General features: G+C 40.6%; 1 protein-coding gene across 9 annotated transcripts in view; it reads right to left on the minus strand.

The window, feature by feature from the left end:
* LOC124782755 (protein hu-li tai shao) overlaps nt 1–25,449 on the minus strand; it is a 421,012-nt gene that overhangs the window by 90,801 nt on the left and 304,762 nt on the right. For all 9 annotated transcript variants that reach the window (XM_047253968.1, XM_047253970.1, XM_047253971.1 and 6 more), the window contains 6 exons: nt 16,041–16,230; nt 15,659–15,810; nt 15,230–15,460; nt 13,193–13,336; nt 9,268–9,366; nt 1,755–1,964 (listed from right to left, as the gene is read on the minus strand). In XM_047253968.1, coding sequence (XP_047109924.1) covers nt 1,755–1,964; nt 9,268–9,366; nt 13,193–13,336; nt 15,230–15,460; nt 15,659–15,810; nt 16,041–16,230 — 1,026 coding nt within the window. The remainder of the gene's footprint in view (nt 1–1,754; nt 1,965–9,267; nt 9,367–13,192; nt 13,337–15,229; nt 15,461–15,658; nt 15,811–16,040; nt 16,231–25,449) is intronic.

The following is a 25,449-nucleotide window of genomic DNA, read 5'->3' on the forward strand; positions in this document are numbered from 1 at the left end:
GAATTTCTAAAGTAATCAAAACGACTATTCACATTGGTGGGTATGATCATGAGTCTGGTAACATATGATCTGAATTTCGGAAAAATATCATACACACAATTCCGAAGACTGCTATAGTTGACAGGTGTGAGAATTATCGCACATTCAGCTTGACAGCTCATGCATCCAAGTTGCTGACAAGAATAATATACAGAAGAATGGAAAAGAAAATTGAGGATGTGTTAGATGATGATCAGTTTGGCTTTAGGAAACGTAAAGGCACCATAGACGCAACTGTGACGTTGTGGTTGATAATGGAAGCACGACTAAAGAAAAATCTTCTTAGGATTTGTCAACGTGGAAAAAGTATTCGACAGTGTAAAATGCTGGAAGATGTTCAAAATCCTGAGAAAAATATGGATAAGCTATTGGGAGAGATGGGTGATATACAATATGCACAAGAGCCAAGAGGGAATAGTAGGAATGGATACCCAAGAACGAAGTGCTCGGATTGAAAAGGGTATAAGACAAGTATTTAGTCTTTTGCCCCTACTGTTCATTCTGTACATCGAAGAAGCAATGATGGAAATAAAAGAAAGGTTCAAGAATGGAATTAAAATTCAGGATGAAAGGATATCAATGATATGATTCACTGATGACATTGCTGTCCTGAGTGAAAGTGATGAAGAATTGCATGATCTGCTGAACGGAAGGAATAATCTAATGAGTACAGAATAGGGATTGAAAGTAAATCAAAGGAAGACGAAAGTAATGAGAAGTAGCAGAAATGAGAAGAGCAAGAAGCTTAATATCAGGATTGATGGTCATAATAACCTAGGCAGCAAAATAACCAATGATGGATGGAGCAAGGAGGACATCAAAAGCAAGCTAGTACTGACAAAAAGGGCATTCCTGGCCAAGAGAAGTCTACAAGTATCAAACATAGACCTTAATTTGAGGAATAAATTTCTGAGAATGTACGTTTGGAGCACAGCATTGTACAGCAGTGAAACACGAATTGCAGGAAATCCAGAAGAGAACAGACTCGAAGTATTTGAGATGTGGTGCAACAGACGAATGTTGAAAATTAGGTGGAGTGATAGGGTAAGGAATGAAGAGGTCCTGTGCACAATTGGAGAGAGGAGAGGGAGATGTGGAAAACACTGACAAGAAAGGACATGATGATAGGACATCTGTTAAGACATCAGGGAATGATTTCCATGGTACTAGATGGAGCTGTAGAGGGAAAAAGCAGAGGAAGACAGAGATTGGAAAACATCCAGCAAATAGTTCAGGTTGTAGGTCACAAATGCTACTCTGAGATGAAAAGGTTGGCACGGGAGTGGAATTCATGGCAGGTCGTATCAAACCAGTTAGAAGACTGATGACTTAAAAAAAAAAAAGAAAAACTACACTCTGCAAAAAAGCTTTAATAAGTTTCATCATCTCATATCAATCAATTATATCCTGTGCAGCAGCAAAAAAATTTAGTGTGAGAAAAATATATACCTTCAAACTAGGACTTTTGTCTTCAGAGAATATCAACTTTGACAACCTGAACTGGTCAATGCAACTGCTGTTTGTAAGTACATAACATTTCTCAGACTACTACAGTGAAATTATGACAGTTCATTTAACGCACCTGTTAACAGCATAGGAACTTTGTTCAAACTTCTCATTTATATTTGGATGGAAGAAATAAAATAATCAATGCAAAATCATCAATGGCACACACAGCAAAAGTATATTCAGAAATTCAATAATAATGAAATTACCGCATTGTCCAGCATTCTCATTAGGGCTTCAAATTCTGTGCCTCCTAGTCTCCATTTTTTCTCCTTTTTAAGGCCCGAAGGTGGCAAGTCAGAACTTGTATCCTGCCTCTGAATAGCATCAGGTGGCCGTCGTACAGCCTCATAAACCTGCTTCCTGACTTCATCTGATATCAGAACAAGATTTTCCAGACCAGCAGGCATTACCTTCACCTGCAATTAGAAGAAAATCTAGAAACATCGTCTATTAGGTATATACAAGTTGTGTTTATCAAGTAAATACAATTTAAATAAAAATACAACAGACTTTTCTTAGCAATTTCATTTTTACTCTTCTTTTATACATAATCTCCACCAATATTCAGCATATTTACATTTGTTTGTGAGTATATGAAATGCCTCCTCAAATCGAGAACCTCACTGATTGTGAAATCTACATTTACATCTACGTAACTACATCTACCGCATTTACTTGAATCTAAGCCGCACTTTTTTTCCGGTTTTTGTAATGCAAAAAACCGCCTGCGGCTTAGAATTGAGTGCAAAGTAAGCGGAAGTTCTGAAAAATGATGGTAGGTGCAGCCACAACTAACTTCTGCCGTTGAATATATGTAGCGCTATACAGGCATGCTTTGCAGGCACAAAGACAAATATTGGCGCCAAAACCTCTGAGTCAGTAACTAAACTTAAAAAAAAAAAAAAAAGGTGGAAGACAAGCTTCTTTCTCCGCCCCAAGTTTCGACCACTGCATTTTCATACATTATCCAACGAAGTAAATACAAATTCCGTATTGTTCATCTTCGAATGTAGCAGCATTTCAATGTACTATGAAAATCCGACTGGCAAGAGTGGGATGTTTGTCATTATGGCCAACTCTACGTTCTGAATTTTTTCCTACCTGTGAGAAGAGATGGTTGCTAATAGGAACTTTTATTAATTGTGAATCACATGCAGTATTCTCTTCACCATAAGAATAATACAAATATAAACATTTTGCCATGTATTCTTTCGTGTTTGCTGCTATCTCATTTAAATCCTGTCTGCCTAATAAACTACGAAACTAGTGTGAGACAACAGCAAACGCGGAAGAATATACATATCATGTCATGTTTATATTCGTATTATTCTTATGCCCAATAGCGATACAGTCAGAAATGAAGCACGGCAATTGACTAATTTTTAAATCTACGATGACTAATTGCTGTGCAGAATGTAATGAACAAAAGAGGCGTCTGCAAAGATTTTCAAACGGCGAAAAATTTTAGCTAAACTCTCGTTCAGAACATCTTCTATCATACACAGTCTATTATTTGGTTCTTGTTGATCATTATCAAAGAAAGCAGCGGTGTAAGGAACAACAAATAGCAGTCTCTTGCCATTGTTTCGCTAATGAGACAATTCCTCTCTTTTTTTATCGTAAGCGGCAGTAGCGCGCACAAAAGCAAGCCATGCCGCGAGTGGTGACAGTTCGTAAACACACATTATCAGAATGCGACAAACAATGTATGACACAGTAAAATAATGCATTTTCAGCTTAGAGTGACGTAAACACATACAACAAAGAGAACGGCACTTATCAGATCAAAGAAAAATAAGCAATAGATTTAAACCAGATGAAGCGCGTGAAAAAGGAAGGCTTCCCGTATAAATACAGACGGAGCGCCTGACGTGTAGGAATGGCTACCTGGTAAACCTTAACTGCTAAGCTTATGACTCGAACCAAACTACTGTAGCTGTATCGTCATTCATTCGACCTAAATTGTGTCTCATATTACAATGGACCAACTTTGTTTCGATTTGGAAGTGCGGCCTAAAACTTCTCTCTCCCTTGAATTTCGAGTCTCAAATTTCAGATGCGGCTTAGATTCGGGAAAATTTTTTTTCCTTGATTTCGAGTCTCATTTTTCAGGTGCTGCTTAGATTCAAGTGCAGCTTAGATTCCAGTAAATACGGTAAGCTCTGCAAACTGCCATGAAGCGCATAGGGGAGGGTACGTCCCATTGTACCAGTTATTATCCCTCCCCCCCATTCCATTAACATATGGAGTGCAGGAAGAATGACTGATTGAATGCCCCTGTGTGCACTGTAACTGTTCTAATCAGGAACAGGGTGCAACCAACTGCAGATTGTGGCACACATTGGAACAAATGACACCTGTTGTCTGGGCTCCGAGGTCACACACAGGTCATCCAGCAACTGGCAGCTAAGGCCGAGACCAGCCTTGCTTATGGTATTTCAGCAAAGCTCACAATCTGCAGCATTGTCCCCAGAACTGATCGTAGCCCTTTGATTTCATGTTGAGTGAAGGGACCGAACCAGAGATTTTGAAGGTTCTGTGAAATGTTAGGCTGCAAATTCCTGGACTTGCACCATAGGCTTGAGAACTGTAGGGTCCCCCTAAACGGGTCAAGTGTGCACTATATATCAGAGGCTGCTACTCAGGTAGCTGACTGTGTGTGAGGTGTACACAAGGTTTCTTTTTTTTTTTGATAAGGCAACTCCACCATCCAATCCAGATGACGATAGCTATAGGAAACTCAGAACTATCAGTGTAAGATCAAAAGAAATGCCTCCTGCAGATGACAGTATTAAAATCCTAATGGCAAACTGCCGAAGCATTCGCAACAAAGAGCCAGAGTTTGAAGTGCTCATGGAAAGCAGTGAGGCTCTCATAATTGCAGGTACAGAAAGCTAGTTGAAACCTGAAATTAGCAGTGAGATTTCTGGAGAAAATTTAAGTGCACACCAAAAGCATATGCAAATGGGTAATGGAGGTGGTGTATTTGTCACAGTAGACAAGAAACTCAAATCCACTTGGATAGAAATTGAAGCTGCATGTAAAACTGTTTGGGACAGACTCAGTAGCAGGGCTAGGCATAAAATAACAATCAGAACCTTCTATCCCCCCCAAGACTCATCTCCTGGTTTAACTGAAAACTTTAAAGAAAACCTCACTTCACTTGCACATAAGTTCCCCAATCATCAGTGGAGACTTTAATCTCTCAACAATTAATTGGGAAAAATTACGGTTTTCATGTTATAAATTTATTGGATCTAGTGGCAACAAATAGACCTGGCCTCTTTGAGGATGTCCACCACATCGAAACTAGTATCAGTGACCATGACGTGACTGTGGCAACAATCATTACCAAAAGTGTGAAAGACAACTAAAACAAGCAGGAAGGTATATATGTTCAGTAAAGTAGATCAAAAATCATTGGTCTCATATCTCAATAAAAAAAACCAACTTTCAGCACAGGACAGGAGCATGTAGAGGAACTATGGCTCAATTTTAAAAGAATAGTTGACCATGCACTGGGTAGATACGTACCCAGTAGAACAGTACATAATGAGAGGGACCCTCCATAGTACAGTCATTGTAAGGAAACTTCCAAAGAACTTGAGATTATTGCATAATAGGTGTAAAACAAAGTGTAGGGCCTATTGCTAGAGATATTCTGGATGAAATGCATTTGTTTCTCAAGGGAGCAATGCGTGATGCCTTCAATGACTACCTTAGCAGAATACTGTCAAATGATCTTTAACAGAACCCAAAGAAATCGTGGCCATATGTAAAGGCTGTTAGTGGCAACAAAGTTAGTGTGCAGTGAGTGAGACAGGAACTAACACTGAGGGTAACAAAGCTGAAATGCTTAACTCCATATTCAAATGTTCATATCCAAAGGCAAACCCAAGAGAACTGGATAAATTTAATCCTCGTACCACTGAAAGGATGAATGAAATACGTTTTAACATCAGTGATGCTGAGAAACAGCTGAAATCATTAAAACTGAACAAAGCTCCAGGACCCGATGGGAGTCCCTGTCAGATTCTATGCTGAATTTGCAGCTGAATTAGCTCCTCTCCTAAATATAGGCTATCCCAGTTCTTGGAAAAAGTGCATATCACGCACTTCTACAGGAAGGGTAGTAGAACTCATCCACAAAACCACTGTCTAATATCCATGAAATATTTCTGTTGTAGGATATTAGAGCTAAAAATATAATGAGGTATCTTTAACAGAATGGCCTCCTCAACGCCAACCAGCATGGATTCCGAAAACATCGATCATGTGAAACCCCACTTGCACTTTTCTCACATGACATACTGAAAGCTTTGCATCAGGGTATTCAGGCAGATGCAGTATTTTTTCATTTCCGAAAAGCAACCAAGTCAGCAACACACTACACTTACTGCAGAAGTTTGATCATATGGGGTATAAAGTTAAATTTGTGACTAGACTGAAGACTTGGCGGGAAGGCACAGCATGTTATCTCGGATGGGGAGTCATCGTCAGACGTAGAACTGAGTTCATGTATGCCCTAAGGATGCGTTGGGACCCTTGCTGTTCATATTGTATATGAATAACTTGCAGACAATATTAACAGTAACCTCAGACTTTCGCAGATGACAAAATTATTTATAATGACATACTATCTGAAAGAAGCTGTGTGAACATTGAGTCAAATCTATCAGATTTAAAAGTGGTGTGAAGATAGGCAACTTGCTTCAAGTGTTCAGAAATGTGAAATTGTGCACTCCCCAAAATGTAAAAAAAACATCCTACGAGTATAATATCAGTGAGTCACTGTTGGAATTGGCCAACTCATACAAATACCTCGATATAACATTGTGGGGATATGAAATGGAATGATCACATAGGCTGTCATGGGTAAAGCAGGTGGCAGACTTCAGTTTGCTGGCAGAATACTAGGGTAAATGCAATCAGTCTACAAAGGAGATTGCTTACAAATCACTTGTGCAAATATTGCTCAAGTGTGTGGGACCTGGACCAAATAGGACTAACAAGGGATATTGAACGCACACAGAGAAGGGCAGCACGAATGGTCTCGTGTTTGTTTAATCCATGGGAGTGTGCCACAGAGATACTGAAGGAAGTGAATTGGCAGCCTCTTGAAGACAGACATGAACAACCCTGAGAAAGTCTGTTGAAGTTTCAAGAACTGGCTTTAAATAAATGATGACTCTAGGAATAAACTACAATCCCCTCCATATCACTCCCAAGGGATCATGAGAATATGATACCAATAGTCACTGCACGCACAGAGGCATTCAAACAACCATTATTTCCATGCTCGATATGCGAATGGAACAAGACAATGCCCTAATAAATGGTACAACAGAACATACACCCTGCCATGTACCTCATAGTGGTTTGCAGGGTATACAAGTAGATGTAGATGTAGATTGCACTTCCTCAGTACTCCAGTAATAAACTCAACACTACCAACTGTTTTCCCTGTGACTGAGCCTATGTGATCATTCCATTTCATATCCCTAGAAAGTGTTACATCCAGGTATTTGTATGTGTTGGCCAATTCCAACAGAGGCTCCCTGATATTATAGTCATAAGATACTGCATTTTTTTGTTTTGTGAAGTGCACAATTTTACATTTCCGAAGAAATTAAAGCAAGCTGGTAATCTTTGAAATCTTATCAAGGTATGGCCGAATAATTATGCAGCTTCTTTCAGACAGTACTTAATTACAGATAACTGCATTGTCTGCAAAAAGTCTGAGGTTACTATTAATATTGTCCACAAGGTCATTAATACATAACATGAACAACACGAGTCCCAGCACACTTCCCTGGCTGATACCTGAAGTTATTCTACACCTGACGATGACTCTCCATCCCAGGTAAAATGCTGTGTCCTCCCTACCAAAAAGTTGTCAATCCAATTACAAATTTTGCTTGATATTCCATACAATTGAACTTTTGACAATAGGAAGCGTAGGTGTGAACGTAGTCAAATGCTTTCTGGAAAACAAGAAATCCTGCATCTATAGGACTGCCTCGATTCAAAGCTTTCAGTTTGTCATATGAGGAAAGTGCAAGTTGGGATTCACATGATCGATGTTTTCGGAATCCATGCTGGTTGGCAAGGAGATCATTCTGTTCAAGATACCTTATTATGTTTGGGCTCACAATATGTCCTAATATTCTACAACAAATTGATGACAAAGACACTGAATGGTAGTTTTGTGGATTTTTTATTTTTATTTATTTATTTTTTTTTTACATGCGTGTTACCTGTGCTTTCTTCCAACTAGTGGGCATAAGATTTCGTTCCATGGATGTACAATAAATTATAGTTAGTAGAAGGGCTAACTCAGCTGCAATTTCAATCTAGAGTCTGACAGGAATTCTATCAGGCCCTGGAGCTTTGTTCAGTTTTAACAATTTCAGCTGTTTCCCAACACCACTGACACTAATACTGATTTCATTCATCTTTTCAGTGGAGGAGGATTAAACTGAGGCAACACTCCTCAGTTTTCCTTAGTAAAGGAACATCTGAAAACGGAGTTATGCATTTCAGCTCTTGCTTTGCTACCCTCAATTTCAGCTCCTGTCTTATTCGCTACATACTATAAAGTGACTTTAGTGTCACTACCAGTCTGTACATACGACCAGAATTAATCGAGGTTTTCTGAAAAATTATCTGACAGTATTCTGCTACAATAATCACTGAAGGCTGCATTGCCGTCTTGACAGCCAAATTAGGTATGAATGGCAGTGGCACCTGGCAGAATGTATCCGACAACTGTCTGTTTCCTCCAACTATAAACTCTGCCAGAGTGATCCCATTCTACAAGTCCAACATAATCTTCAATCCCCACTTTAGACTCTTCCCAGAAGCTCTCCTATGATCTATTTCCCTGCTCACCTCCACGACACCTGACCTCAGACATCCTTCCCAAAATCCACAAACCCAACAATCTTTATCACCCCATTGTAGCATGACATTGCAACCCCCTCCTCCCCCCACTGAAAGAGTTTCGACCCTCATTGACCAACACCTCCAACCCAAACAACTGTGTAAAATCTAGCCTCGCACGCCAAGGTTCCAGCCACTTCCTTCATCAACTCTCCACCATCCCCTCCATTCTCCCTCCTGGATCCCTACTCCTCATTGTTGACGCCACTTCCCTACCCACTATCTCTCACACCCATGGTTTTGCTACCATTTTTGGCATTTTTTAAAAAACTTGCCATCTTTGCCCTCAATTTGTGAACCATTGGAAATCTGTAGGAGAATGAAATATTATATTCCGAGACCTTGTATTGGTAAGTAATTACACGCAGTTTCAGGTTTTCATGCAATTACTTCCAAATATACAAAACACTAAACTACATTTTTTTTTGAGCACCTATTTTTTCAGCCAACTTTGTTCTGAATTATTCAAATGAAAATTGCTCACGAAATCTTTTTCAGTTATTTTGCGTAAGACTGTCGATAGCTGTGCTATGGGGTCAAACAAATTACTACATCTCCGGAAGGATGGAATTAGTGGTTGTTAAACTTCACGAATGTTTATTGAGAACAAGTGTGAATATTTGTACAGAATTGTAATGCTCACGTGAGAACCTCTAGATCACTTGGCATGGAATGATACCCATGCTACATTTAAATATGTCACAGCTATATTTAAATATGTCACAGCTATGCACAAATTAACAACAAAACAATTTCATCATATTTATCAATACATACCTGTGTCTCACAAGCCAGAACTGTATTGTAAACATTATAAAATGCTTCTTCTACTGTTTCTCCACAACAGACAGCACCATGGTTTGATAGAAACATAACCTGAAACATGAACACAGGTAATACAATGATATTCTACTATCTAATTAATTCCATCACACAGTTTAACATATTATCATACACTACAAAATTAAAGCCCTGATGAACCCAGTTAAATAAAAATTTTAAATCACAACTTCCATACAAACACTGAAATGTGAATGAATTTAAAAGTTACTGAATGGAACAACCTGTTTAAAATATGTTGACCACTACATTAGATAAAAATAGCAATGTCATGGCAACAACTAAAAAAATAAATAAATAAATAAATAAATAAAAGAAAAGAAAAATGAAAAAGAAATCACAAAATTATTTATCGTACGGTTTTATAAGATGCACGCAAAAGCTCTACAATGAAATGGAAATGTCCAAATGTACCAACAAGTCAAGAGCACTATTAGCAGATTAGCCATTAAAATCTGGAAAAAAATTCTCGGAGAATTCCAAGTGTGAGGAGGAAAATGGTGTCAAGAAGCTCCTGATAAATTAATGGTGAGCAGGGAGAGGGAAGGGGGGGGGGGGGGGGGGGGCAATACGCAATAACGACTTTTGTTTCCTCTCATTTGAGATATCAACCAGCCATAAGTAGCAGTTTTTAAACACTGGTCATTTACATGATTTAATATTCACATACATGTAGAAAACACACCTTTAAAAACACAGAATTCCCTGACATTTCATGAGATTCCTGAAACTCCCCAGGTCTTTCCAGGTAAAATGCAATTTCCTGAGAATTCCAGGTTTTTCGATAAATCGCCACCATGTTTGAGTCACTTGATGTAAAGTTCTCTCAAATCAGCATGAAATGTTCGGAGAAACACAAAATTGCACAAGTGATAACAGTCTGCAAAGCTCTTACCTGATCAGAGAGCTTTCACAGTAACAGTTTGTTAAGCCGTAATGAGAAGAGAGAATGGCATAGAGGACGAGATGTGGAGGAGAAGGTGGGGAAGAAAGAATTAAAGAAAATGAGTGACATTCTATGATACAAAGTTTTATGTGGGATTATTATGGAGGCAGAAAGTAAACAAACGAGTGTGGGGAACAGTGTGGTGATCTGGAGAGAATAAAAATGTGAGACACTGAAGAATCTGGATAAGAGTTTGATCAATAAGAGGAGGAGTATGTCTACTAAGAACAAAGCCCTAGTTAAGTTACGTAATGATGGAGGAAAAAATTAGTAGCAATCTTCTTGAAGATGTCAGAGAACTTTTGCAAAAAGTCACCCTAAAGTCACAATGCCTAGAGAAAATTCTAAACTATTTCCTATAAGCTATTTGCGACATCACTAAAAGTAAGATACAATGAGTAAAGCATATCAGGAACTATTTTTGCTCATTTCTGACACCAACGCCCACCCAAAATCATCTTGTCACACACTGAAGAATTATCTAAGTGCTCCTTTGTACTTGCACCCTCACTGAGAGCCTCATCTACAATATCAACAATGTAATTGCTTAGCAGCTAATAAGTTCCCTACAACAGAGAACACCTTTATTTGTTGCAACGGACTTCCTGGCAGTCTCACAATGTAACGACAGAACCACAGAATAATAATTTAATAGCAAATAACATTTCAAATTAGCTCAAAAAAAATTTTTGTCAACGTTTCTACTGATGGTAACAGTAGATTGAGGGACAAATCATTAACAGTAAATACACAAAGCTGCTGATTCAAGCACATTACATTTCAAACATCTCATTTCACTTGGCAACAAAAATTCTGAGGTCATTTCTTGCAATAATGATCATTAGGTACACGTTCTTTCTTAGCTTGTCAAATTTTCATTATGTTCTTACGCAACAGGCACCACTTTGCAACCTCTCACCAGCATACTTAACCACACATGAGGCAAAAAAATGTTTGTCATAAATATGCTTACACTCTTCTAATTTACTTTCGTTATAAATAAGGCACCTGGGTGTAAGCAAGCCACAAATGAAAGTGCCAAGTGCAGTGTCGAGTTAATATTCAAGTATTGTTTTACAATGATATGTGAGCGTTTAAAACTGCAATTTTACCAATGCAGCATAGTAGGTATAAATACTATTTATTGATAACGTCTTGAATGAGGTATGCCTAGTTCTGGATCATCTGAAGCTACCACATACCTGTAGACTTCGGTACTTGAATGTTTTTAGTCCAGCTGCCACCTATATTGGTGGTCTAATAACACCGTACCTGTTATTTTGTGTACTGTGGCCATTACCAAATAACTGTCATGTCACACTAAACCAGTATCCACAGATGTAACACCAGAACTGCACAAAGAAAGTGCGGCTTTTTAGCCCCGCATCATCTTTACCTCCTCAGCTGTCTATGTACAGAGAGTCTGGACGGAGCTCATTTCTCCGTTCCCGACAACCCTCTGAGAATTTGTTCACGACATTGTAAACAAACTGTAAATTGAATTACCACACAAACCCAACAGCAGACAGAAGAACTTGTATGATACAGAGATCAACCAACAACATAGAAAAAGAAGAGACTTAATGAAGTTAAAAATTAAAACTTTTTAAAAAGAAACAAAAAATAAATAAATGAGCAAGGACAGCAGCATTCATGTCTTTTGCCATTCAACTCTGCTCTCTGTGCACCCTAACGTATTGGAGTTCATATACATACTACCAAAAAACACCACCCTTTGTGCCATTTCCAAAATGGCGAACTACTGGCTAAACGCGTGTTGGTATATTACAAGAAATTTCATTTCAATCAAGTGTTCATTAATGATAACGTAGAAACATTTGGAAAGTGAAACCCCATAATACTTATGATACTAAGATTAAAAAGAAAGTGAGTTTATCTAGAGTTGTAAACAGAAAGAAAGTTTACTTGGCCTGAAACACTTACTGCAAAAATTATAGAATTATTGAATTATTTTGGTGCATTTTGTATCTGTAGCTATGACATTTATCATTCTGTGGGATCAATTTTCGTTTCATTTCAGTCTCTCACCTATAGTGCGATTAAAATTACTTGATAGTTGACTTCTGTCACTTGCTGCTACAGTGTCACCACATCGGTTACCGATCGGTTGTACGCAACACATAAAAACACAGCAGGTAACTTCACAAATGCTGTTATGTGTAACGCAGAGCAATGTTGGTTGGAAGCGGTCGCCGTGAGGTATGATGGAAATATGAGCTGCATTTTGATAGTTACTGTATTCTGTGAGATCGAAAATATGGCAAACAACATATGACAGGACCTCTGCTTCATCTGTCGCATCAATTACTGGAGTGGCAAAAACTGAATGATTTTAAATACAAAAAATTATTAATTTGACTCTATAATCTTTGGAGTGACTGACTGTCAAAAGCCAATTGTAAATTAGCTGATATCACTATTCATACATTGTGGCTGATGTCAGTTAAACCATTCTGGTCAGAAATGATTTATTTTATCATGAAGTATAAATAAAAAGGTACCCTAACTGATTCAAGATCAGATTCGGATTTGTAGATTTTGACAAGGAAAACTCAATGTAAGAGCCTGCAGCCTCACTAACAAAATCTGTTCATTGTCTTCACATATCTAATAGCTGTCTCATTGTGTATCACCGTCTTCGAACATGTTACATTGATAGTAACAGTATCCAACATTCTGAAATTGTACTTAAGTTCACAACTGATGACCTAAAAAAGCAATAATATAGACCCCTTGGGCGGAACAGGAAGAGCACATTTGTTATAAAGTCATTTCACACTACACCAGAACATTTTACCTCCTTAGAGTGGCAATAAATGTACATACAATGTAATATGCTTATTGTGTACATATTTTCTTTAAAGCACCTGAATGAAATTAGTATGGAAAACTAACCTTGTTTACTGGTCCCAAATTTCTGGCAATTTTTTCTCGTTCTTCTGGCTCGAAGACTGCACCGAGATATGGATGATTGCTAACTTCACCAATTACAATAGCTTCTTGGCACAAAGGCTGTAGGCCACATTTTAATGAAGACACCTGTAAAAGAATTATGAAACAAATCCAACTGCTTGTCGTTCAGTGTAACGGAATAGTACAGAAATGCAGGTTATAAGATGTATTAATTTAACAGTAACAAATGCAGAGATTACAAGATATTCATAGCAGACATAGTCTTCAACAGGTAAGCAAGAGAAAGATAAGGGGTACGAGGGAGAGGTAAAGGGCTCTGATTTTTGTGTGTGTGTGTGTGTGTGTGCGCGTGTGTGTGTGTGTGCGCACGTGTGTGTGTGTGTGCGTGTGTGTGTGTGTGCGTGTGTGTGTGTGTGTGTGTGTGCGTGTGTGTGTGCGTGTGTGTGTGTGTGTGTGTGCGTGTGTGTGTGCGTGTGTGTGTGTGCGTGTGTGCGTGTGTGTGCGCGTGCGTGTGTGCGTGTGCGTGTGCGCGTGTGTGTGCGTGTGCGTGTGCGCACGTGTGTGTGTGTGTGTGTGTGTGTGTGTGTGTGTGTGTGTGTGCGCCACCGACAACAAATTTATGGGTGAATAAATCTGCTCATTCCACACCTAATATTCATACTGATACATATGGTCTTTACCACAATGAAGGCAGAGTTTCAGCAAATAAGTTATCACAATTTTTCAAAATAGATACATTATAAAGTTGAATTAATGGAGCAAAATTTCCAGACAGCACTCTGAAAAGTAAAGTAACCATAGCAAATAACACCATTCTAGAGGATGATGCTGTTAATAAGGCAGCGAAGTCTCTATGACAGACTTTTTGAGTACACTGACGGAGGGGAAATTTGTGAGCACATATCAGCTTGCTACCACAACAGTGAAAGACAAAGATTAGTTTCTTTCATGTTTTATCAACAATTCTGCAAAGTTAATTTGCGTTTGCTTTTTCCAGCATTCCCAGAAATTCTACTGTTACTGTCATTAGTCATACAATGTCTTATCAACTTAGTGTGCAACAACCAGTGTGACAATTTCCCTCACAAACATGCTTTAAACTGCAATCTCTGTAAGGTAAAATTTAAAGTCCAATTAAAATGATGTGCCTCATTTCATAATGGATGATAAATTTGTTTCGATCAGTTTATTTAAAAAAGGACACTAGAGAAAGTACGCAAAGTATTGTAATATAGGCAGCAAAAGAAGATCCCCGACAGTTGCATTGGGCTTGGGGGGATTCTTTGCGTGTCTACCTCAACTAGTCACGTAACATGATTTTGCATGTCTTTCTCTATGGCAATGCCTCAGTGGTGTTGCAGCTCTATAGATGACTATTATTTTTGCCTGCAGCCATTTGCACTTCACAGCTGAAAGCTGGTACAGCACTGCCAGCTGAAAGGGATCTTCTTTTGCCAACTCTACTGTAATTCACATTTAAATTAATAAAAAACTTAAGTCTCAATATCTGAAGTCAATCATCAATGTTTGTGTTTTAAAATATATATTTACACAAAATATCAATTTCAAATTGAAGTGGTTGGTGAAAATGCTCCAGTGATACATGTGGAAGTATGCAGGGATGTGGCAGGTCCAGGATGGTCGGCTGTTATGTGAAGCATCAGTAGTCAATGCTCCGAAGGAAAACTGGGGGATTGGAGAAGCATTGAAGGAGAAAAAGGCTACCTAGGTGTGCAGGAAGGCTAGAAGATTGTGTGTATCGTAATACTGCTAATTACTGATAACAATGATACTGGGTAATTACAATCCCTAACCATCCTTCAGAATGTTGCAGATACTTTCTGAATTCCCCAAGATCTCTCTAGTGGTCTGGGTGAAATCAATTTCTCCTTTGTAATTCTAGGTGTTCCAGACAGAGGGCTCACACTTGCACAGCATATTTTTAAGACCAGTACTGAAAATAAGTTACGAGCTAAACATGTTACAGTAAAGGAAAATATGACAAGTTATGATACTCACAGCCAACACTGCAGGAGTATGAACATGAATAATGCACTTAATATCTGGACGGGCAGCATGAATGGCAGAATGCAACATGAAACCAGGAACATTCACAACAAAATTTGTAGTTCCAGGCTCAACTATTGAGCCCTGCATGTCAATTTTCACTAAACTTGAGGCAGTTATTTCATGGTATAACATTCCAAACGGATTTATGAGAAAATGTTCTTGGTCTTGGTTCAATCTCGCCTGAAAATAAAAATGCAAGATGTTAACATCAATCTGTTACAAACAAAACAGAATCTTACATGATGGCATAGTTGGCGTGCACATCAGTATTTACAAAACTGGCAATTCACTGAAAATGTCACTGTGCCCAGGCTACTAAAATTAGGAGTTACTTCACATATTTAATCAGAACTTGAAAACTTAGCGCAGAATACTTACAGTGATACTGTTGTAGATTCCTTGGGTCCAGCCACAAAGATCCATTAATCTATAGACTGCTGCTAACTTGCATCTAAGGATCTTTTCTCCCTTTGCATAGCCCATGCTTTCAACACCACGAATATCATTTATAGGAATGACACAGTTAGATCCTACAAAACATTATTGTTTAATGTATAAGATGCTAAGACCTCAGGCGAACTATGAATTTACACAAATTTTACAAAAACCACTTATGTAAACATAAATATCTACATGATTGCTCTATGAAAGATTTACTGGCTTTACAATATCTAACTGACTTGCACATAAGTTCCACAGTTCAAAAAGCAAGATTAAAATCCATTTAAAGATTGAGGACTACAAAAGGTATTTTACACACCTCTGAATACACTTGCAGGTTGTAAACGGCCACCCTGCAACCCCATCATGTCCGATAGCTGTTGCAACAAACCTGCTGGGCCATTTCCATCCTTCAGCTGGGTTTCAATAATTCGTTCCAGCTCCTCACGGAAAAGACGACTATTCATTATCATCTCGACTCGTTTCCTCCTTTCCATTTCCTTCATATCCTTTAAAAGAAAAAGACACATCACAATCAAGAAAATATATCTGCCTCAATAGCTGAGTGGTTAGTGTGCCTAACTGCCATGCTGGGGGGAGATGGGTCAGGTTCGATTCCAGGGGGGGCTTGCTGGCAGACTGGGTATTGTGTTGTCCGTATAATTTCATCATCATTGATGCATATGTCACCAAAGTCGCATGAAATATAAAGACTTGCCCTAGGCGGCTGAACAAACTCGGATGGGATTTCTGAGCCAAGAATGCCAAACGATCATTTTATTTAAATAAAATACAACAGGAGAAAATTAATTTATGCTGCATGATGAAAAATATGATGTGTTGGACTCATCAGGAAGCATGAAATTTATAATGGTATCACATAATTAGTCATAACGCAAACAAATACCACTTTCAAATCACGCCAGCTGATTTAAGAACTGTGTGCAGCATAGTCCATATCATTTCAGGCAAGCTAGGAAAAAATCTTACCTTCGTAGTCTCTGATGTTATTGAATTTAGCGTATATTAAAATGAAGGACTAAATTAGGAACACGTCTCTCCTCCCCCCCCCCCCGCCCCCCCCCCCCCCCACACACACACACACACACACACACACACACACACACACACACACACACACACAGCAGAAAATTTTTGCTCTAAGATACAGCCCTCCGCAGATGACACTGTGCATACCATTTTAAAGACATGAATTTTGGAAAAAAATTTTAAAATGCTGTATTTCTGGAATAGTTCTAGATATTTTGTTGGTTATTTTTTTGGTTATTTTTTTATTTGGAAGATAATTGCTTTACAATTACAAAGAAATCCTCCAGTTGGAATTATCTGTTGAAGTTCTTTTACCATAGCATTCTGAACTTTTTTATAATTTATGGAAATTTTTTTCCCCAAAAACGCCAATCCATAAAGTTTTATTTTTTCTGTTGATTAGTACCATATAGTTCTACATTCCCTGAAAAGGAGAGCTTCCACTTTTAGGTTGAACAGGTTTTATAAACAACTGAAATTTTTGCCATACATAAAACCTGATTTATTACCACAGTATCACATGACATGAAAATCAAAACCTAGCCTTATTTAACATAATTTTAGTTTGAAAGGTGAGTACAAGACTCATTTTTCAAGCATTTTAAATGGTTCCAAAATGTATGTGAAAGGTCCAAAGACTTAAAAGGTTTCAATTTATACAACTTCTGTGTACTCTGTTTTATACCAAAGTTAGCCAGTCAATGAACTAGAAATGTGCTCCACTGCTTGCGTATCTTCCTTTGATATAGAGTGGTGCCTTCCTGTTGAATCAATGGGAACTGGAGCACTTACAATCTTCAAAACATTGTTAACAGGAAGTGAGTACTGATGGTGTGGTTGCTGTCCTTCAGCTAGAAACCTATATCCAGCAGCTGGTCCATGTGGTAGCATAAAGTTCACTACAATTTCGTTAACTCATAACTCTGCAAGCCACCAGTCAGAGTCATACACACATGCCACAAACATCACCCTTCTCAGGTTGGGAATCTGAATATTATCCTGCTGTTTCTGAGGTGTTGGCCAAATGAACAAAATATCTTCTTTCTTGCTCTTTAAAGAGCACGCAATATGAGTTTGCCCATCACTCTGAGTCCAAAAATGTGTCTTCTGAATTCCTTTCACAGGAGTAGTTTGTTCGGACCATTCTTCTTTTTTCTACTCACCGAATTCTTCGATTTCCTCTTTGTTTACAAGAATGAGGGCTGTGGATGTGTAAGATTTCACGACTATTGTAAAATCCTCAGCATTCTGAATCACAGCTGTATTTGGTCTTGAACGATTATGTTTCGTTGCAAGGTGCTTTAGCAGGCCTGCAACACCATCAGAAGGCCCCTTCCCGCGACCAGTAGCACTGTATACCCAGTCAGTTGGCACAAGCGACTGATTCAATTCAAACAGCTGGTAATGAATTTTTAAAATGGTAAGGAGCACCATCAGAAATAATGATGCCCCTGTTTGCAGTTGAAGAATTTTGCGCATTGCTAGCCAAGCATTTTCTGAGTCACGTCCTGTGTCATCACTTATAACTGCAACATTTGTGGTCTTGTTTTGGCAATATGTGTCACTCCTGTAAAAACTGAAAAATTGTAATTAGTCCCATGATACCCTTGTACTTCTTGTGGGAGAATTACAGACCTGTTCTCAGCAAACTCAAAGTGAAACACTAAACATAGTTCTTCAGCCTGCACACACCCTTTCACTTCTGCATTGTGTTGACATTGTTGCAATTTCTTCAGATGCTGGTGTGTTATTGCTTTCATTGACCATATACGAAGTTCATCAATGAAACTGTCAAAGGAACCGGTTTTCTCAATTAGTTTACTTTCCTTCCATGTCACATCTGTAATTTCTGCAGAGTTATCTGCTATGTCTTCCAGGCCAAGTGTCTGCAAAGACTGTCCTCCCTTTCCAGGGCAGTCACCACATTCTTGAAACAAACAAGTCTCTCGCTTTACGTCACAGACTACTAATGACTCCACACGCCCAACCAAGGTGTCATGTCGTGCTCCAGTAAGTTCATCACGCGAAGTTCAAAATTCGTGCAGTACACACATAAACAGACATCACTAGGTGGGTGTCGAACTACCCACTAAGGTCGTAGTGCACAAAATTTTTATCTTCCAACATGTGAATCATGTACCTCTTCACTTGCACAACTTTTTGACCTTCACCTGTTACAGTTATAGTGTCTTTCTTGTTGTCACTCTGGTGATAACAGTCCCATTTATCTTCCAGATAAAATGACTGCACTATTTGAACTTGAGCTCCTTCTACAGGATGATCATAATAGGGATCTGGCATTCCAAAGATTTTTTTTTTTTTTTTTGAAGACCTTACATTTCTCGATTTGTCTACTATGTACTTTGATACTTATGGAATATGCTTCAAAATTGTTTCCTTTGAAAAGAATAATAGTTAAAACTTGCAACTTTTCACTGTAGCATGCACAACATTCAACAGCTGAATTGATAATTTTGAAAAATTCCTGGCAAGAGGTGCAAGAGTATTTTGGTTCATTTTCTTCTGAAGATGGAGTTTCTACTTCGAAGAATGTGGTCAGTTTTGTTGTAGTGTATTCATCCATAGCTTTAGTAATTTCTCTGCACCTTCTTGATGCATAGAGCTTATGACTTGACTTCACTGACCATAGTTTCTTAACAGGACTAACACCTACCCCTGTGGTTGACTGATTCAGGGTATTTAATTCTTCCTCTACTGATGCAAAATCTGCCTCATCTGCACCATAGTAGGCTTCACCTTGTTCAGATACCATCACTGTTGTTGTTATGTCAAAACATTTTGAATAAACCTTGTTCAGGTACTATCGTTGTTATTCTGTCGAAACATTTAGAACACAAAACATCAACACTGGTAAGCATCTTCACTTTCAAACAGTGTCTTCAACTGAGAGCACTTATTCCCAACCAGAACAAAGTCTGTTTTTCTGTCTGTCTTGGATATCATATTTTTTACGGATATGTAAATGGTCAGCACACTTCACTCTCCTGTGGCCCGTCAGAAGACATTTCTAACAGTCCTTTTTACGAGACAGTAAATCAGATGTGCAGGAGAACTACGAATGTGTGCAACGTAGCTCGTGAGGAGTTGTGCATGCCTAACCTTCAATGGAGGGACTCCTGCCTCCACCAGGGCATGATTAAACAAGGGCTCTGCAGAGCTGCAGCAGCATAGAGCAATCTGCACCCCAGGTGATGATGTTCAGGCAGCAGAGGGCATTGAGGTGCTGCCAGCACTTCCGCTTAAGCTGTTGAAGGTGAGGAAGCCAGGTCAATCAGGCGTCCAAAACCAGTCCCAAGAATCAATATGTCTCCAATACCGTGAGAGGAGCGTCATTAAGGTAAGGTTCTGGTTCTGGGTGAATGGTACAACGCCGACAGAAGTGCATGACACACAACTTTGCAGCTGAAAACTGGAAGCCATGACTGCGCCTTGTGGATAGCTCCCTGAAAGCACTGCTCAGCAACACGAGTACTGGAGCAGCAGTACGAAATGTAGAAGTCGTCTGCACACACAGAAGGTGAAGCCAACGGCCTTACAGCTGCTGCTAGGCTGTTAATGGCCATTAAAAAGAGAGAGACACTCAATTCACAGCCCTGTGGGACCCCTTTCTCCGAGATATGGGAGGCACCAACCTGGACACGGAAAGTACAGAGCAACAGCAAATTTTGGATAAAAATCTGGCTCAGGCTCCGGAGACCCCACTCAATGTGGCAAGGATATGATGCCACCAGGTCATGTCTTAAGCTTTTTGTAAATAAAAAAAAAAAGACGGCAAAAAGGTGTTGGCGTCTGGAAAAGGCTGTTCGGATGGTAGACGCGAGGGACCCCAAGATTATCAGGGGTAAAGCGACCCTGACGGAAACCGTCCTGGCATGGAGCCAGTAGGCCACATGACTCCAGGACCCAACCCAATCGCCAACACACCATACATTCTCAAAGAACATTTGTGAGGCTGATGGGCCAACAGCTAACCACATCAAGAGTGTTTTTACCAGGTTTGAGCACTGGAATGATTGTGCTCTCCCGCTTTCGTGATGGAAAGACACCATCACACCATATCCAGTTGAAGATGACGAGGAGTTGTTGCTTGTAGTTGGACGAGAGATGTCTAATCATCTGACTGCGGACTGCAGATCCGATCTGGTCCAGGAGCTGTGTCAGGGCAATGTGCAAGGGCACTGAGGAGCTCCCACTTTGTAAATGGGACGTTATACGCTTCACTGTGGCATGTAGTGAACGAGAGGACTTTCCCTTCCATCTGCCATTTCAGAGTGTGAAAGGCTGGGGGGGGGGGGGGGGGGGGGGGGGGGGTAATTCTCCGACTCATAGGCTCGAGCATGGTGCTCAGCAAACATGCACGGCAATCACGTTTGTGTCGGTAGATAACATCGATGGTAATGCCCGGGACACCTGTTGGGGGTCTTGTACCCAAAACCACGTCTGATCTTCCAGATTAGGGAAGGAACGTATGGCACCCAATGGTCGAGGCGTACCTCTCCCAACACTCCTGTTTCCATCGCTCTTTAAGCTGGCGAACGCGGGCATGGAATTGTTTAAAAGCTATTAGGTGCTCCAGAGATGCGTGCCGCTTATGCCGCTGTAGAGCCCATCTATGCTCTTTAATGGCCTCAGCAATTTACGGCGACCACAAAGGTAGTCTTTCGTCGGGGGCACCCGACAGAACAAGGGATCTAAATTTCCGCCGCAGAAACAATGGTTCTAGTGATCTGCTCAACCACTACATTGATGGTACCAGAGATTCAACAGTCACAGCAGAGGTGAAAGCTTCCCAGTCTGCCTTGTTTAGAGCCCATCAGGGTAGGCATCTGTGGGCATGACACTGGGGGAGTGACAGGAAGATAGGGAAATGGTCACTACCACACAAATCATCATGGATTCTCCAGTGGACAGATGGGAGAGGTCCTGGGCTGCAAAGTGATACATAAATAGCCGAAGAAGTGCCACAAACCACATTGAAATGTGTGGAAGACCCAGTATTTAGGAGGCAGAGGTCGAGCTGAGACAGTAAATTTTCTACCTCTCTACCTCTGACAGTAAGCATGCTGCCACCCCACAAGGGGTTATGGGCAGTAAAATCTTCCAAAAGTAGGAAAGGTTTAGGAAGTTGATGAATCAGTGCAGCCAAGACGTTCAGGGGTACCACACCATCTGGAGGAAGATATATGTTGCAGATAGTTATTTCCTGCGTCGTCGTTATCCTGACAGCCACAGCTCCAAGAGGAGAGTGAAGGGGCACAGGTTTGCTACATATTGAGTTCAGGACATAGACGCAAACTCACATGACACTATTATAGTCGCTATGGTTCCTGTAATATCCCTTATAGCTACAGAGGGCAATGCAGAAAGCAGGTGTAAAACTTAACAGTTGCTGTAGGTTGCCGTAGCTCAGGCAGGTGGTGGAAAAAACTGCAGCAATTCCACTGGAGGGTGACATTATACTGAGGCAGGGAAGGCATGAAATGCTCAGTAAGGCAGTTTATACCTCAGGGTCACCTGCTGCCACCAACTTAGTTCCTGAGCAGTCTATATCCATTGTATCTGAGGGTCCGGCGAGATCTAGGTCCTCAGCAGACGCCAGAATCGCCACCTCATCCTGAGACACAGAGCTTGTAGATAGTGGTGGAGTGGGTGCCGCCACAATTTCCTTGTTCTTGAGGGTCTTCTTTTTGGATTTCTCTCGCTGCTCCTTAGGTTTCTCTGGCTGGGAGAGCTTCTTTGATTCAGTCCCCAGGACTGAGGAGGATCATAAAGCCCTACAACCAGCTGCTTTTGGACACTTCAGCCACTGACAGGTGTCATCTTTCCCACTAGTAGAAACCTGGGAAGGGAGGTCCCCATGGGACCCCTTCCTAGGGAGAGGAGCCGAAGAAGACTTACACTTCTCTGGCTTAGAAGTCGGCAGTTTGGGAAGGGGGGGAAGGGGGGGGGAGGCAGTGCTCCCGAAGTAGGTGGTGCGGAAGCAACAGGGAGGGAAGTGCCCCCCACCACGAAGGGGACAGCTGTAGCCTTACAGCTTTGAGAGCCAACTGGATTTGACTGAACGGATAGGGCTATAACTGATCTCGTAGCGGCGGCGTAAGAGGATGTCAGAGGTACAGGATGTAGGCAGTCAAATTTCCTCTTAGCCTCAGTGTAGGTCAGTTGGTCCAGGGTCTTGTATTCCACAATTTTTCTTTCCTTCTTTAGAATCCTGCAGTCTGGTGAGCAAGGGGAATGGTACAGCGGGAACATATGTCTGAAGTTGGAAGTACAGCGGGAACATATGTCTGAATTTCCAGCACTTAAAGCACCGCATAATGAGAGGGACACATGGTTTATCGCCACAGTGGGAAACCATCACCTTGACCCTGTCAGGCAATGAACCCTCAAAGGCCAAGATGGAGGCACTGGTAGCAACCCTGTTGTCTTTGGGTCCCCTGTAAACGCGTTAGATGAAATGAATACCCCACTGTTCTAGATTGGCGTAGAGCTCGTCGACAGACTGCAAGAGGAGGTTGTGATGGAAAATAATCCCCTGGACCATGATGAGGCTTTTATAGGGAGTGATGGAAACAGGAATAACACACAGTCAGTCACAAGCAAGTAACGCTCGGGATTGGGCTGGGGATGCTGTCAGAATCAAGACTGCGCCATTTCTCATCTTGGACAGCACTGTCACTTCCCCAAACTTATCCTCAAGAGGTTCAACAAAAACTTGAGGCTTCATAGGTAGAAAGGAGTCCCGTCCATTCTGCTACAGACTAATACCGAGGCGAATATGGCTCTGTTGTTTCTGTAGCCCTACATGGAGTAGCAAGGGAGGGGAAACAATTTAGGGTCATACCTGTCACCAGCAAGAGGTGACTTAGTCCGCTTCATTGTGGGTCATCTGCCCTGATGCCACCCACTCCAATCAGAGGCTCTCCCCATGGGCGCAACCCAGCCACAGCAAAGGCCACCTGGCATGATGGCCATTGCCAGAAATCCTTATGCCCCATGAAGACAGGCATCTACTCCTTGGTATACGTCGCGAGTTTACTAGTCGGGCAACAGCAGTGTGATCCCTGTGTTGTCAGGGGGCTACCACCAAATGGGTGCATGATGGCCCCACCACAACGGACTGGCTACTGTGTTGGATATTGAGTGCAAAGAAATCCAATATTGTCATGGGAACGAAAGAGGACAGGAGACAACTGAAGAAGATGACATACTCCAGAAAGTGTCCTCATCCAAATAGTTGAACTGCAGGTGGAGATGCAAATCCATGACAAGAGGTTCAGGAGAATTAATCTAAGGGCACTATGGATAATTCACGCATCATTAAGGCGTCCCTCCCCATATGGCCCGCACTTCTGTAGAATTTGGAAAGTGGCAGGTCAAGCCATAAAATGGGACCTGAACTTGTAGGGCCGAAAAGTGCGAGACTCCTTTTAGTCACCTCTTATGACAGGTAAGAATACCTCGGGCCTATTCTAATACCCGGACTCACAGGGGGAGGGGGGGGGGGGGGGGGGGGGGGGGAAGATACATTAGAAGTGAGTGAAATTAAATGAGAAGACGAAGGTGATTTCCAGAGTGACAATTTCCGTGTACCCTCTACTGGTATGACTGACCCTAGGGTCAGTTCCACTCTTTTTCTTTCCATTTCTGGATGAACCTTTATAACTTCTTGAAAATAAAAATCATCATAACAGTACAATGGAATTTGTTGATTTGAATTCACATTTTAAAATTAAATTTAAAAAATAATATAGTTCAAAAGAAATTTAAGCAAGCCCTACATATCTGCTTATAAATTCAATTGGAAAACAAATTTTATGGCCCAGTTCTTGTATGTTCAAATGCAGCAATTTTAATGAAGGCACAACATCGTGTGGAATGAAGTGTGTAGGAAAGCGAAGGATGTGCAGGAAAGTGTAGAAACAGAATGGAGGATAGTACTGTCCAACTTAGTAGTGAATTATGACCCAAATGACGTGTTCAGTGCCAATGAAACGTAGATGCTGCCTTCAAAATGGTTAGCAATTCAAGGTGAAAAGTGCACCGCCCAAGGTGAAAAGACACTGGCAGAATAATGTCCAAGGAAAGACTCACTATAGTGCTTTGTGGAAACATGTTAGGTGAAATGGAGAAGCCACTGGTGATTGGAAAGTCAGCAAACCGCATTGTTTCAAATACATAGACGTCAGTAAGCTTACAGTCACATGGCGAAGCAATGAAAAGGCATGGATGGGGAGTGGTCTTATAGAAGAATGGCTGGGCTCTTTCAATGCCAAAATAAAAGGAAATCACTAAGTTCTCCTTTTCCTAGACAATGCAACCTGCCACCTGAAAGTAACGTTATCAAATGTGAAATTGGCTTGGTTCCCTCCAGGTTCAACCAGCCTCACATAAGGCACTGTTGGTTCAGATTGTCCCACTCCTCAATGGCGATTTGATGTAGATCCCTCAGAGTGGTTCGAGGGTCACGTCGTCCATAAACAGCCCTTTTCAATCTATCTCAGGAGTGTTCGATATAACCCATGGACCAGGTGGTTATTTATACATTTTAGTGTCATTATATGCAATTTCTGACACAATCTCTTATTCTTAGTGTTGAAGAAAAAGAAAGTGTGTTTGCTCTTGTACTGTCAGTTTCTGTCCCGAATGCCATAAAT

This window comes from Schistocerca piceifrons, chromosome 1, assembly GCF_021461385.2.
Source record: "Schistocerca piceifrons isolate TAMUIC-IGC-003096 chromosome 1, iqSchPice1.1, whole genome shotgun sequence".
In the NCBI taxonomy this organism is placed as follows: domain Eukaryota; kingdom Metazoa; phylum Arthropoda; class Insecta; order Orthoptera; family Acrididae; genus Schistocerca; species Schistocerca piceifrons.